Source organism: Vavraia culicis, assembly GCF_000192795.1.
Source record: "Vavraia culicis subsp. floridensis unplaced genomic scaffold supercont1.30, whole genome shotgun sequence".
Lineage (NCBI taxonomy): Eukaryota > Fungi > Microsporidia > Pleistophoridae > Vavraia > Vavraia culicis.
Window position 1 is genome coordinate 2,842 of NW_007360633.1, and position 11,896 is coordinate 14,737.

At 39.4% G+C, this 11,896-nt stretch overlaps 3 protein-coding genes across 3 annotated transcripts; all 3 read right to left on the reverse strand.

The window, feature by feature from the left end:
• Nucleotides 1–3,328: 3,328 nt before the first annotated feature.
• VCUG_01721 (uncharacterized protein) lies at nt 3,329–6,144 on the reverse strand (the record flags this gene model as incomplete). Its single annotated transcript, XM_008076549.1, has 1 exon — nt 3,329–6,144. One exon carries the CDS (start codon nt 6,142–6,144, stop codon nt 4,042–4,044), a length of 2,103 nt encoding a protein of 700 aa, XP_008074740.1. The 3' UTR covers nt 3,329–4,041.
• Nucleotides 6,145–7,323: 1,179 nt separating this feature from the next.
• On the reverse strand, nt 7,324–8,944 carry VCUG_01722 (uncharacterized protein; the record flags this gene model as incomplete). The annotated part of the gene is made up of 1 exon (XM_008076550.1): nt 7,324–8,944. The coding sequence occupies one exon, from the start codon at nt 8,942–8,944 to the stop codon at nt 8,588–8,590; it is 357 nt and encodes a 118-aa protein (XP_008074741.1). The 3' UTR covers nt 7,324–8,587.
• A 562-nt stretch (nt 8,945–9,506) lies between these two features.
• VCUG_01723 (uncharacterized protein) lies at nt 9,507–10,320 on the reverse strand (the record flags this gene model as incomplete). The annotated part of the gene is made up of 1 exon (XM_008076551.1): nt 9,507–10,320. The coding sequence occupies one exon, from the start codon at nt 10,318–10,320 to the stop codon at nt 9,697–9,699; it is 624 nt and encodes a 207-aa protein (XP_008074742.1). The 3' UTR covers nt 9,507–9,696.
• Nucleotides 10,321–11,896: the final 1,576 nt, after the last annotated feature.

Genomic DNA, 11,896 nt, shown 5'->3' on the forward strand with positions numbered 1-11,896 from the left:
CGGCGGTGGCGGTGGCGGTGGCACTGTCGTCACTATCATTGGTGTTGGCGGTGGCGGTGGCGGCGGTGGTACGAAAGATGTAGGAGGTACGATGATTGCTGCTGGTATTCCTCCAGCACCACCTCCTCCCATTCCTCCACCTCCTCCTCCTCCACTTCCTCCTCCCATTCCTCCTCCACTTCCTCCTCCACTTCCTCCTCCACTTCCTCCTCCACTTCCTCCTCCCATTCCTCCTCCACTTCCTCCTCCACCTGACTTACAATCACAGACTAGATTCTGCGCAGGCGGTGGTGTTATAGCAGGTCTGAGGACACCTGTTGCTCCTCCTCCCCCAGAGGATCCTCCTCCGCATATAATCTCACAGTTATTCACTGTACTTTTCACTAACACAAACTTAAAAATACATAGAAGTATTCTGTTTATCATGTTGAGTACAGTTTGATAAAATATTTATATTTTTTCTTAAGACATATTGTGTTTCATCCTCAGGTCTATTACTCATCATGTTTCATGTGCCTCTGTTTAATGTGTCGTAACGCCCAATAAAATAATTTCAAACAGCTTGAATGATTCATCATGGCCTTCTAATCAACAGACTGTGACCCCTCCTTACAGCCGTATATTTTTGCACAGAAACCCGTCTTCAGTTTTACGATTACCTGATTTTTTCTTCGACCGTTTTATTTTTGTTCGTTGCATCATTCATCATTTGCATTATGCACCCTTGTTTTGTCCAAACTAACATCATGTAGCATTTAAAAGTGTTTGAAAAATCTCCTTGTGACAACGACTGATAAATCTCGCTGATATGCGTTTTAAGATGAATTTGACTTTAACCTCATACATCGTCTCAAAATCTATTTTAGGGCATCATTGCCGCCTATGAGTGAAGATATGGGATTCTTTTCCTGTGCACTTGGCATCAGATCGCGGTAAAGAATGCACTGCAAGTACCACGGATGCTATTTGCCACGTTTTATTTTGCTACACCCGGTCGATAATAATTTTTTGGGTGTACATATGTGCTGTGTATGGGATAAATAAACGACATTTAGCGAAAAAATTTAGATGATGTGCACGAAATAACCTGCGTGCGAAACGAATTTTAGCCATTAAGACGTGGCTGTGAAAAGATGCTGGCTATTCTGTATAGCTGCTCTTAGAAATTTTCAATAATACAGAACAGGTTTTGCATTTCACGCTAAAAAATTTGCAACAAATAATCAGGTAGTCCTATCGCTTTTTGTAGCAGCATAGCACAATTTTTCTATCATTATCCCTTTTCCTTCTTCTTTTCCACGGAAGAACTAAAACCACAGTATGAAGTGTAAATGGAATGTTGAAAAACGCTATCTGCTGTTAGCATGACAAGGGTCTGTTCTGTCTTTTATCTTGCTGCAGAACTGGCGAATTGTATTCGATTCTACGACCAAAGTATGGATTACCTAAAAAACACAGGAAAAATTCAGCATAAAAAGACAATAGCTTTTATACCAACAGATATATTAAAATAAACATGGCTCAAAAATTTGCATCCCAAATGCTTTACAATGTACTATTTAATCCATTTTGATGCTCCAGTGTGCAAACTTTCCTATTCTGAACCCTCATAAACAAAATTAATTACGCAGTTCATAGCCCCTCCTCGCACGAGCTCATTCTCACTGAAAAATTCTGGATCAAACAACCCTTACTCGCTGAATCTCATCACAAGTATTTTACCATTATCGTTTTAAAAGTTTCACACCCATCGCCAACCTGATGCAACTATGTTATAAACTTAAAATTAGCTTAAATGATTAAGGAGCATGAGTTTGATTTCGCATTTTGAAACAAATACGGTGCCAATAATCTTTCTTCCCTGACAAAAATAAAAGAACTTATCTACAATGTCTTGTTAACTCCTATTCTTCGTGAACATATTTAACTTATCTACAATGTCTTGTTAACTCCTATTCTTCGTGAACATATTTAACTTATCTACAATTTCTTGTTAACTCCTATTCTTCGTGAACATATTTAACTTATCTACAATTTCTTGTTAACTCCTACTTCGTGAACATATTTACATGCTAGTGCACTATGTTCATTACCAAAAAGTAACAAAGTTTAATCGCCCATTAATTGATATTTTCATTCTTTAATATGTCATGCTAGATTTTTCAGCTACTCTCAATTTTCTTAGATTTACTGATAGGTGTCGAAAGGAGTTCATGCGCGATAATCATACAGTTTTCGTGCATTCTGTGAAAATTACTGAGCAAATCTTGTAGAAAACGGATTAAATAATAATCTCCAACTCTCTGTTTTATGCGAAGATGTAGTGAATGAATTTTTGATTTGTTTCGAACTGATCAATCATATTTCGAGTTGTCTTTTTATTCATATGACCTTATTTATACTGATGACATGAGGGATCTGATGTGTTAATGATAAATGGAGGATTTAGTCAATGTTTTTAGAGTAAAGCTTTTTAACTGCAAAAAAATAGAAGGAGGGTCAAAATTTTGCAGCTTTGAAATTGACTTTGAATAACGATAAATTGAGCTTAGTATTTATTAGGCTTCAAGAAATCGACTTTAGTTCACTAAATTTGATATCATAGCATCAAGTATATCGGCGATACCCATCTACCCATTCACATGTAAAATCTACAAATTTAGTCGTATTGCGGTTTTAGGTGCATTTATGTAAAAACAGCAACAACTGTCACACAAGTTATTTATCTTGTGCTTGTTGGCAATATTCAGATGTTAGTTTGATCATTGGTGTGTTTTATATCAGATGATGAGATAAAGTTATCTCAAGCCGTAAGATGCTATAATGTTCTATAAGAAGCTACACAATAGAATTCTTTACCAGAATGTGTTTGTATGCTATCTCTTTTCGCGCATTTCAACATCTACGAACAAACAGGCAATATATCGCTGTTCAACGACACCACTCGAAGAACTAACTCTTAGTTTCTAGATTCATAGCCGTGTTTGTTGTGAGTTCTTATCTCACAATCTTGGTAATTCGTCTGCCTTTCTTCAGAGTAATAACATCAAAGCTAGCGAATGCTTTCAAACCGCCACACAAACACACATTTGCCAAATAATCAGCTACGTCACTACACTTGAACTACACGATAATACATTGCTACCATTGGTTTCAGAATTCATATCCAACCAGCACACCACATTATTGTAGTCCGCTTTCGCTTCTATGTTGGTCCCAACGGTAGACAAAATTTTCAGTAGCAAATTTTCCATTTGTGCAACGTATCCATACGAAAATTTTCTTTCTGTTGGCGCTGAAACTGGTGGATAATTTATAGCATAGTAGTTTACAATTCTTGCAGATGCACCATTTTCTTACTCTTATGCCAAATCAAACAACATGCATGATCTGAAATACAATGTATAAACATCCAGAAATGCTTCTTGTTACATTAAAGACCCATCAATGTCGAAGGCAAAATTACAGAACATATGCTTTGGGCCCGAGCTCACTTTGGCACGACTCTAAAAAAACGGGGTTTATAACCACGCACGATTCGCTCACTCACATGAACCAAACAAACCGGTTTAAACCAGCAAAATAGTGATTTATTAATTCTACGGCTGAAAGCGATGATTGAATGGCTCGTAATTCATACTATAACCATCTACCACATGTGATAAAAACTCGTCATATGTTTGCTAGTCTACACTTTTGATGTGTGCTCAGGTATCGACTCGGGCATTACGTGTCTTTTCTGTAAACTAGATACATGTGCACGGATACGTGTGTTTAATTTACTTACACATGTGTACAGTCTCTAAATTGGAATGAGCTGCAGTGCAATAGCATGTTAGAAAAAATGTTCACATAAACGAGAAACGCTTTCTACACAGACAGCACATTGTGCGTACGATCCACAGTCGCGGTCCATCGCTATATAATTTACCATTTTCCGCCATATTCATGTACAAAAAAGTCGTCTTAAGCACAAGCAAAGAACAAACAATTTCGGTGAGAATAGAAATCGCTGAAACAACAGCGTCACCCAAGTACAAACTACTCAGGCCTAAACATACTCGATGCTTCTATAAGATCTTCTTTTCTAACTTTAACACAATTTTTTGCATACGTCCTATCAGTAAAAATAATGCTAGTGTACAAAATATATTCGGCATTGCTAGTATTCAGCGCACTTGACGGGTGTACACAAACTTCTTCGTCATTCCAGAACGTTCTAAACGAGGCTCCTGTTTTTCTGGCTGTATTCAAAAAATATCCAGCACAAAATGACTTGATTATCCGCAATCGTCTGCTGGAGTGATCGATTTGAAAGCGCTTGACTTCATGACCGCGAAAAAGGCTACACAACTGCTGAACTATATGCTTGGTTTCTGAAACTACTTTAAAATTAATCTTGTTCTTGATTGCATATTTCTCTCCCCGTTTTATGGCGTTTTGATAGACATTCATGAGGAAGAAGAAATCACCCATCGTGTCTCCGTATGTCTTCTTAACTTCCTCGTACTCATCGATATTGGAGTGGTTGAACAGATTTCGTACCGACAAAAGCGCACAAATGGTTGCGACCTCGACAAAAACCTCAAGTTGAAAGGCTTTCAAAAGTGAGATCGCCAATTCGGGTTCGAGAGGTAATCGTGCAACTTCACGACCAAGCTCGGTCAATGATCCTCTATCATCCAATGCTCCAAGCCGATAAAGCCTCTCAAGTGGGTCGATAAAGTTCTCCAAGGGGGGTCTTTCGAGAAACCTGCATCTCTGTATATGCTGTATCCCCAGACTCTTCGTGACTAGTATCAAATTGCCAAGATTTGCGTTCATGATTTCAGCCGTACCTTCATGATGGAAGGCACTGAACTCGCTCTGTGTATACATTCGGTACACAACACCTCTCTTTGTCCTCCCAACACGACCGCTGCGCTGGTCAGCCTGTTCCTTAGAAATTCTTATCATTTCTAGCCTCTCGATTCCACTTTCCATCCGTTTTTGTTTCACAAAACCGCTATCAATAACCACGTCCAGGTCCTCAATAGTTATACTTGTTTCCGCAATATTCGTAGATAGAATAATTTTCGACTCGTCATACTTTTTAAATATCTTTTGTTGGTTCTGAAACGACACGGCACTGTGCGATTTGAGCACTACGGTTGTTTCAAAACTCTGGCTTTTGATTAAATTGAAACATCTGTCGATGTCCTGCATTCCACTCAGAAACACTAGGATGTTGATGCTGCTCCGTGCATTTGATAGTACTATCTTCAGCTGCTCAACTATCTTTCGCACGAAATCATAACAGGGAAAAGGCAGATAATGTATATCGTTGCTAAACCTTTTTTGTTCGATGATGATATTGGCACATTTAAAAAAGTTTATGAATTTGTAACTGTTCACCGTCGCGCTCATAAGAATCAGTCGGCTATACTGATATTTGTTCATCACAGCAAAGAATATGTCTGTGTTAAGTTTTCTCTCGTGCACCTCATCGATAATTATTAAGTCGTATGCTTCGCGTTCCTGTAACAGCACGCCGTCGGTAACAAACTTAAGCCGTGTCTTGCTCGACGATTTTTCATCGAACCGGACTTTGTAACCAACCGTACACCCCACACTTTCGTTAATCTCAAGACTCACTCTCCTTGCCAAATTGGATGCTGCTATGCGCCGAGGTTGACTAACTATGATCCTGTCGAAGTAGTTCAAAAGAAATTTGGGTATTTGCGTGGATTTCCCGCAGCCAGTGCCACCCTCTATTAGGATTACTTTGTTGTTCACTAGCGCCTCCGTAATTGCTTTTTCGTACGCGAACACCGGAAGATCAGCATTCATCCGGTATACGAGCGGCTTGTTAATGTTTATGTCTCGTGTGTTGCAAGTACTCGGTGCTATCGGATGATTATTAATCCGTTCATTGTCCTTAAAATCTTTTAGAAAGCGTGGCTCATCACGCCTTATGAACAGATTTCTGGGTTCGGATTCACTGTACGCAATACTCATTAGCTTCACAAAATCGGCCCTCTCGAGCAGTGGCTCAATTTCAAAGAGCCTCTTGTGTCTGATCAGAAATAGCATATACTCTACCACCTCTTGATCATTTATGTTTAGGTTGTCTTTTATGAAACTGCAAATTTTCTCATCATCCATATTCCAATCACAGGGGCTATACAATTATTCTGTTGTAAACGTGGAATGTAGCACCGATCACAAACTGTGCCTGCCTTTGCCAGAAAATCGCTACGTGCGTATTCTTTCATGTTTTAAGCATAGTAACGGGAACGTTTACTCGTATATTAAATGTCGGATGTGCAGTTTTACACCATTTACTGTTTGCAAAAGAAACATTTGAGCCGGTGAACAGAGTCAATTGGCAAACAGTTCTGTTTACCTTTATGAACGTGCTAATATTTTAACTCATATGTATAATTTAAGTCAATAAATCGTTGAATACGTTCAATCAGCAACCACGATCGCATGAAACATATTCTCAGCCAAAGAATTCCGCAAATGTTCTGATAATCCAGTATGCTACCAATATGTTTTTGCCACACAACTGTGGTATATGTTAGGTGTAACCATGGCATTCCGATCAAGGTTGTAATTTTACTCTCAGGCTCAAAATGTTATACTAAACGGTAGATAGATGCTAAATCGCAGAAAGTACGGCACGAAACGTGTACTGGTAACATTTGTTATTGTCAAATAGAATTTACTTACCAAAAAACTTGCATTTTTGTTGCTCACCAGGAGGTGATTATCACTCCAGTCCCTTCCAAAGAGATATAAACCATAGCGTCTGGTACTAGGCAAATACGTGCTGGCATTGCAAAATACAAATAAACAAGTGCTAGTTTTACATACAGCACGGTGAAAAGTGTCGAAGGATATAATTATGAACCATGTTCTGCCGGATCAGTACACGTACACACAAATAATATTAAATCGATTGATCAGTACACACAAATAACAAATCGATTACACGGCCAGGTCACCAAAATACGCTAGAAAACGTTTTGATGTTACGCATCACTAAAAACACAGGTTCAAGAATCATGCAAGTATGGTGAACCGGTCTGCTGTATTTCATGGCGCTTGCAAGGCATCTGTTCCTCAGTACTGACAGCGATGAATAGTGTTAACAACCACATATCACACATATTTTTGATGACCTTGTGGTGCATCTAGTAACTCACAACACCAGCAATTCGCGGAAAAATCTCGCTATTGCTCAACAGCAACTGTCCGTACGCTATTGTGTCATCTGGTAAAACCTCTCATACGTCTTGGAGTAGATGGTACACGAAGGCGAAAAACACTCAAACAAAGCTTAGTTTATTTTCTCAACGAACAACCAACAATCCGTTCCTATACGCTTCCTTCCTTATCATGGATATCTTAGCTCTTACTAAGTTGCGTCGTATTTTTTTCAAAAAATTGAAGAAATTCAAATAAACTGATCGTCTCATACGGTTTCTGCCCTATCCTGTTTTTAAACACGTGCAAACAAATGATTTTTCAGATTTGGTGAAAGTTAATTTGTTAAACCACCAACCGTCTTTCGCATCTGCTCCTTATGACAAAGCAATGACTAAAATGCTGGTAGCCCCTTCTGACGGCATTGAGCAGCAGTCTTATTATAAACTACCCCGTATTGACATAACCACGTTTGGCGTTTCCTTTATCAGCTGGATAAAAAGGAGAGCGAAAAAGGTGAAAATACGTTATAGGAGTGGCCAATATACCATAAGCTCGGAGAAAAGCCTGCACCATTAACAATTTCTGTACACAGCGCAGGAAATCTGATTATGTATGCCACAAGTTTTAAGAGTACCATAACACAGCTGCTGAGATGTTACATCCCTTATCGTCACGGCTGCCGAAGAAAGAACTGCTTTACGATCCGCTCTATAGCGAGAAATAAAGGCAATGCACAGTTGCGTGGTTTCAACGCAACCATAACCCTAACGTAATAATTAGTGACCGAACCTTGGTGCGTGAACAAATGCTTAAATTTGAATAATCACCGAATTATCAACCTAGACAGCGCGCGATAGATTCGTTAACCGCAATTGCACGCGGTGCCTTGAGCACAGAAGCATACCAGGCAAATTCGTTTAATCGTGTTGTGTACCATAAATCAGGGCAAAGCGCAGCAGTTGTTCAGTTCCGTTTGATGTATTGGTACATGCACTCAATGCGATCGTTGCAAATGACTGAGCAAGTGCCCTCGTGGTTACGTGGCCAGCACCTAACACTACAATTAGGTCAATAATTGTACATTAAATGCTGTTCTGCGAGGTTTTAAGTCTCATTACAACCTAGCCCCATCTAAATGTTACATATCACTCACAGCCGGTTCGATCTGAAACCATGCAACCAGATTAATCTCTGAGTAAAGCGTGGTGGCAACAAACCTCGGATTATTCTGCCGAACGGATAATTGCACATGTCGTTCTATGCTCTTAACGTAAAAATTGCAATATTTGCTGCATTTAACATGTACAGATGGTAGTAGTGTTGGCTTCACACCGCGATCGCATATTTCAAAGTTTATAGATTGTTTATCAACAATGTTTTTGGTACACTGTGCCTAAACAGGATTTTCATTGTGTTGCAGTTTCTTGTCTGCATACCAAACATTTCTCATTCCTGTTGTCCTCAGGTAAATGTCCACACCTTCTATGTTCATGTACTTGAACAACACTATCATTTTTTTGTCATACGCAAGGGTCTCCACGCTGTCAATTAGAACCGATCTGTGTATTCGGTGTGCCAAAAATTCACCGAGCTCCTGCCTCAAGCACTCCGAACTAGGACATGCGGCGTGGTCTGCCCTCCTGATTCCATAGGTTTGTATTTTGAATATGTTCTTTGGTACGTCATAAGACCGATCGATCTGATAGATTTTACCGAATTGTTTGCGTCGAAGCCCATCGATCCTATTCATGGGCCTTTGAAAAAAGTTTTTTAAATTTTACCTGAGATCGTGGTAGATCCAGGGGATAGTAGTGATGAGGATAGTTTAAACGATAAGAACATGTGAATAACTGCTGTGGCAGTGTTGACGTCGAAAAGCATGCAAGGATGTTTTGTGAGCCCACCCATTGTCCACAACTATACGGCTATTCTCTTGGTTTATCTTGAACAGCAAGTGAGCAATGTGGTCTAAAGGAAATAATGGGGTATTTACAATGTGTTAATGACTCTTTCTGAATAAAACTTTCTTCTGCCAAAGAAGTGAGGAAAAGGCAAAAACAATTGTTTATTAACGTGTGGCAGTTAAAAAGTAAATGAAAAAAATTATTTTCAAAGCTGCGCATGATGAATTGCGAACTATTCCAAAAACTTTCGTGTGATTACTGGTGTATACTAAAAAATAAAATATTATGCGATACCAGATTCAAGGATTGAAAACTGGCAATACTCAGCGGTACAGCGCATTGACTGATAGATTACTCAGTTGATCGGTGTATATCACCGCACTTGATCGAATTCGACCCTTCTATTAGCGGACAAACTCCATTCAGAAATACGGACTGATACTACAGCCACGACGGTAGATTGGGAGAACGAAAATGAACCTTGTAAATGTGAAACAATTGTTCCGCGGCACACACCGCCCATTCGAACCAATACGAAAATTAAATGCTCATATTGAGACGGGCCTTGAATGGGGAACAATTTCAAGTACTATTTTACCTAAACTATGTAATCAAACGCTCCACCGAAACCCTCCTTAAACTTTTTGAGGCTGCTTCCGTAAAGATACGGTTTCTTTATTTCTTTTTCTTCGTTGTTCCTGTAAAGCTCTTTTAAAATTTCGAGGTCTTCTACCAACTTGATCGGTTTACTGGACCTGAATTTGAAAAATGATCTTTCTTCATTTGTTTCGCAGTGAACATTCGAATCTTTTTCTATTACAACGATCAAAAATGGGAGATAAAATCTATCAAGCGATAAGTTATGCGTTTTGAACGCATTTTTCAGTACGATATGCTCGAAAACCTCTTTCATGTGCTGTAAATCCTCAAGTTGTTTTCTTTTCTCCTCCACGACCATCCTTTTTTCGCATAGAAGATTTCTTCGCACCAAGTTGTAACATCTTTTGGCCTTGACCACCATATTAAGTGATCGCATCACGCTTAACACGTCATACACCCGTCTTCTCAATGTGTTTGTGTTGGAGGTGTTTATACTCGAACAAATTTTTTGGTACGTGACATCTTTGTTGTTTAATAGAAGGCTATGTATCGAAACGCTTATCTGTTTCAAGCCATCTCTTCGGCTCTCTGATCCTAAACACTCGCTAAACAGCTCCTTCATATTGAGGGTCTGGAAAAAGTTCATGTAAAAAACTTGAAGTATGCTTGTGATCTTACGAAATAATAGTTGTAGAAACTACGGTTGGCGATAATCAGTCGAAATTTGCCGTAAAACGCGTGGTATGAGGAGTAACAGGAGTAGTGTACGCTTTATTTATTCTTTTATGCCCGTTACATTTGATGGGATGGACATGGCTTTGATGGGGTGAACATGGCTTTGATGGGATGGACATGGCTTTGATGGGGTGAACATGGCTTTGATGGGGTGGACATGGCTTTGATGGGGTGAACATGGCTTTGATGGGATGGACATGGCTTTGATGGGATGGACATGGCTTTGATGAGGTGAACATGGCTTTGATGGGGTGAACATGGCTTTGATGGGGTGAACATGGCTTTGATGAGGTGAACATGGCTTTGATGGGATGGACATGGCTTTGATGAGGTGAACATGGCTTTGATGGGGTGAACATGGCTTTGATGAGGTGAACATGGCTTTGATGAGGTGAACATGGCTTTGATGGGGTGAACATGGCTTTGATAAGGTGAACATGGCTTTGATGGAGTGAAAAGCACGCTCTTATCGCAGGGTCAAGGAATGTGCGATACCGTACGGAAGCTCTCATAATAATAAAATTACTATGATTATCAATGACTGACCTAGTGTTTGTTATGGAGGCAAGAACAGGGTTTTGAAATGAATTGCTGTAGATGTTGTTCACAAATGCAGATATGGCATGTAGCAGGTTAAATCACACTAAAATAGAAAAAATTATGAAATATTATGCATATTTCTTTTTATGAAACTGTATTGATATAGAGCATATAAATCAAAACATACCAAATACGGATACAGACGCGCAGCATATACCAGGCTTGTCAACCCATAGGTCTTACAACCACATCGTAAGATCGTATTTGAATCACATACGGAGAAAACATCGTTTTCACTGTCGTGTTCCATCTTGGTATTTCTCGATGATGAAAAAAGCCTTCCACAATGAATAAAAAAACGTGCAAAGTATGCTCTTCGACCTGCAATGCGATCCTGTACAAGATATGACAAATTATTAACATAGTTGGATGGAATTTGCCGTGTAAACCCTAGCATGTACACCAGATACAACTAAAATCAGGATATCTCATGATTGTGCCCAGTATTCCCTGCTCGGTGATTTTTTCAATGCTATGAAATGAAGAAGTCCAAACTGCCATGAAACTACATCAGCTCCTGACAACAAAGTAAATACACTATTGCTCAGCTGATACAGTCAATGTTGCTGGTGCACAGGCCCTCACGAGATGATGGAACGTATTTTATTGTTGTTATAGAGATTTGTTAATGTGAAGCCGATTTTGGTTGTTGCGGTTGTGAAGCGATAGTTAGGCTAACTTCCAAAAACGTGTAACCGGTGTTTTGCTAGTCGTAGATTCACTGAACAACTCTGAGACCGGTAGTAAACAAATTTACGCACCATTTTTGGTTGCACTTGACACGACCAGCTGCTGAAAAATTCTTTTCTGGTTTCGTTGACGCTGTTCAAAAAATTTACGCACCATTTTTGGTTGCACAACGG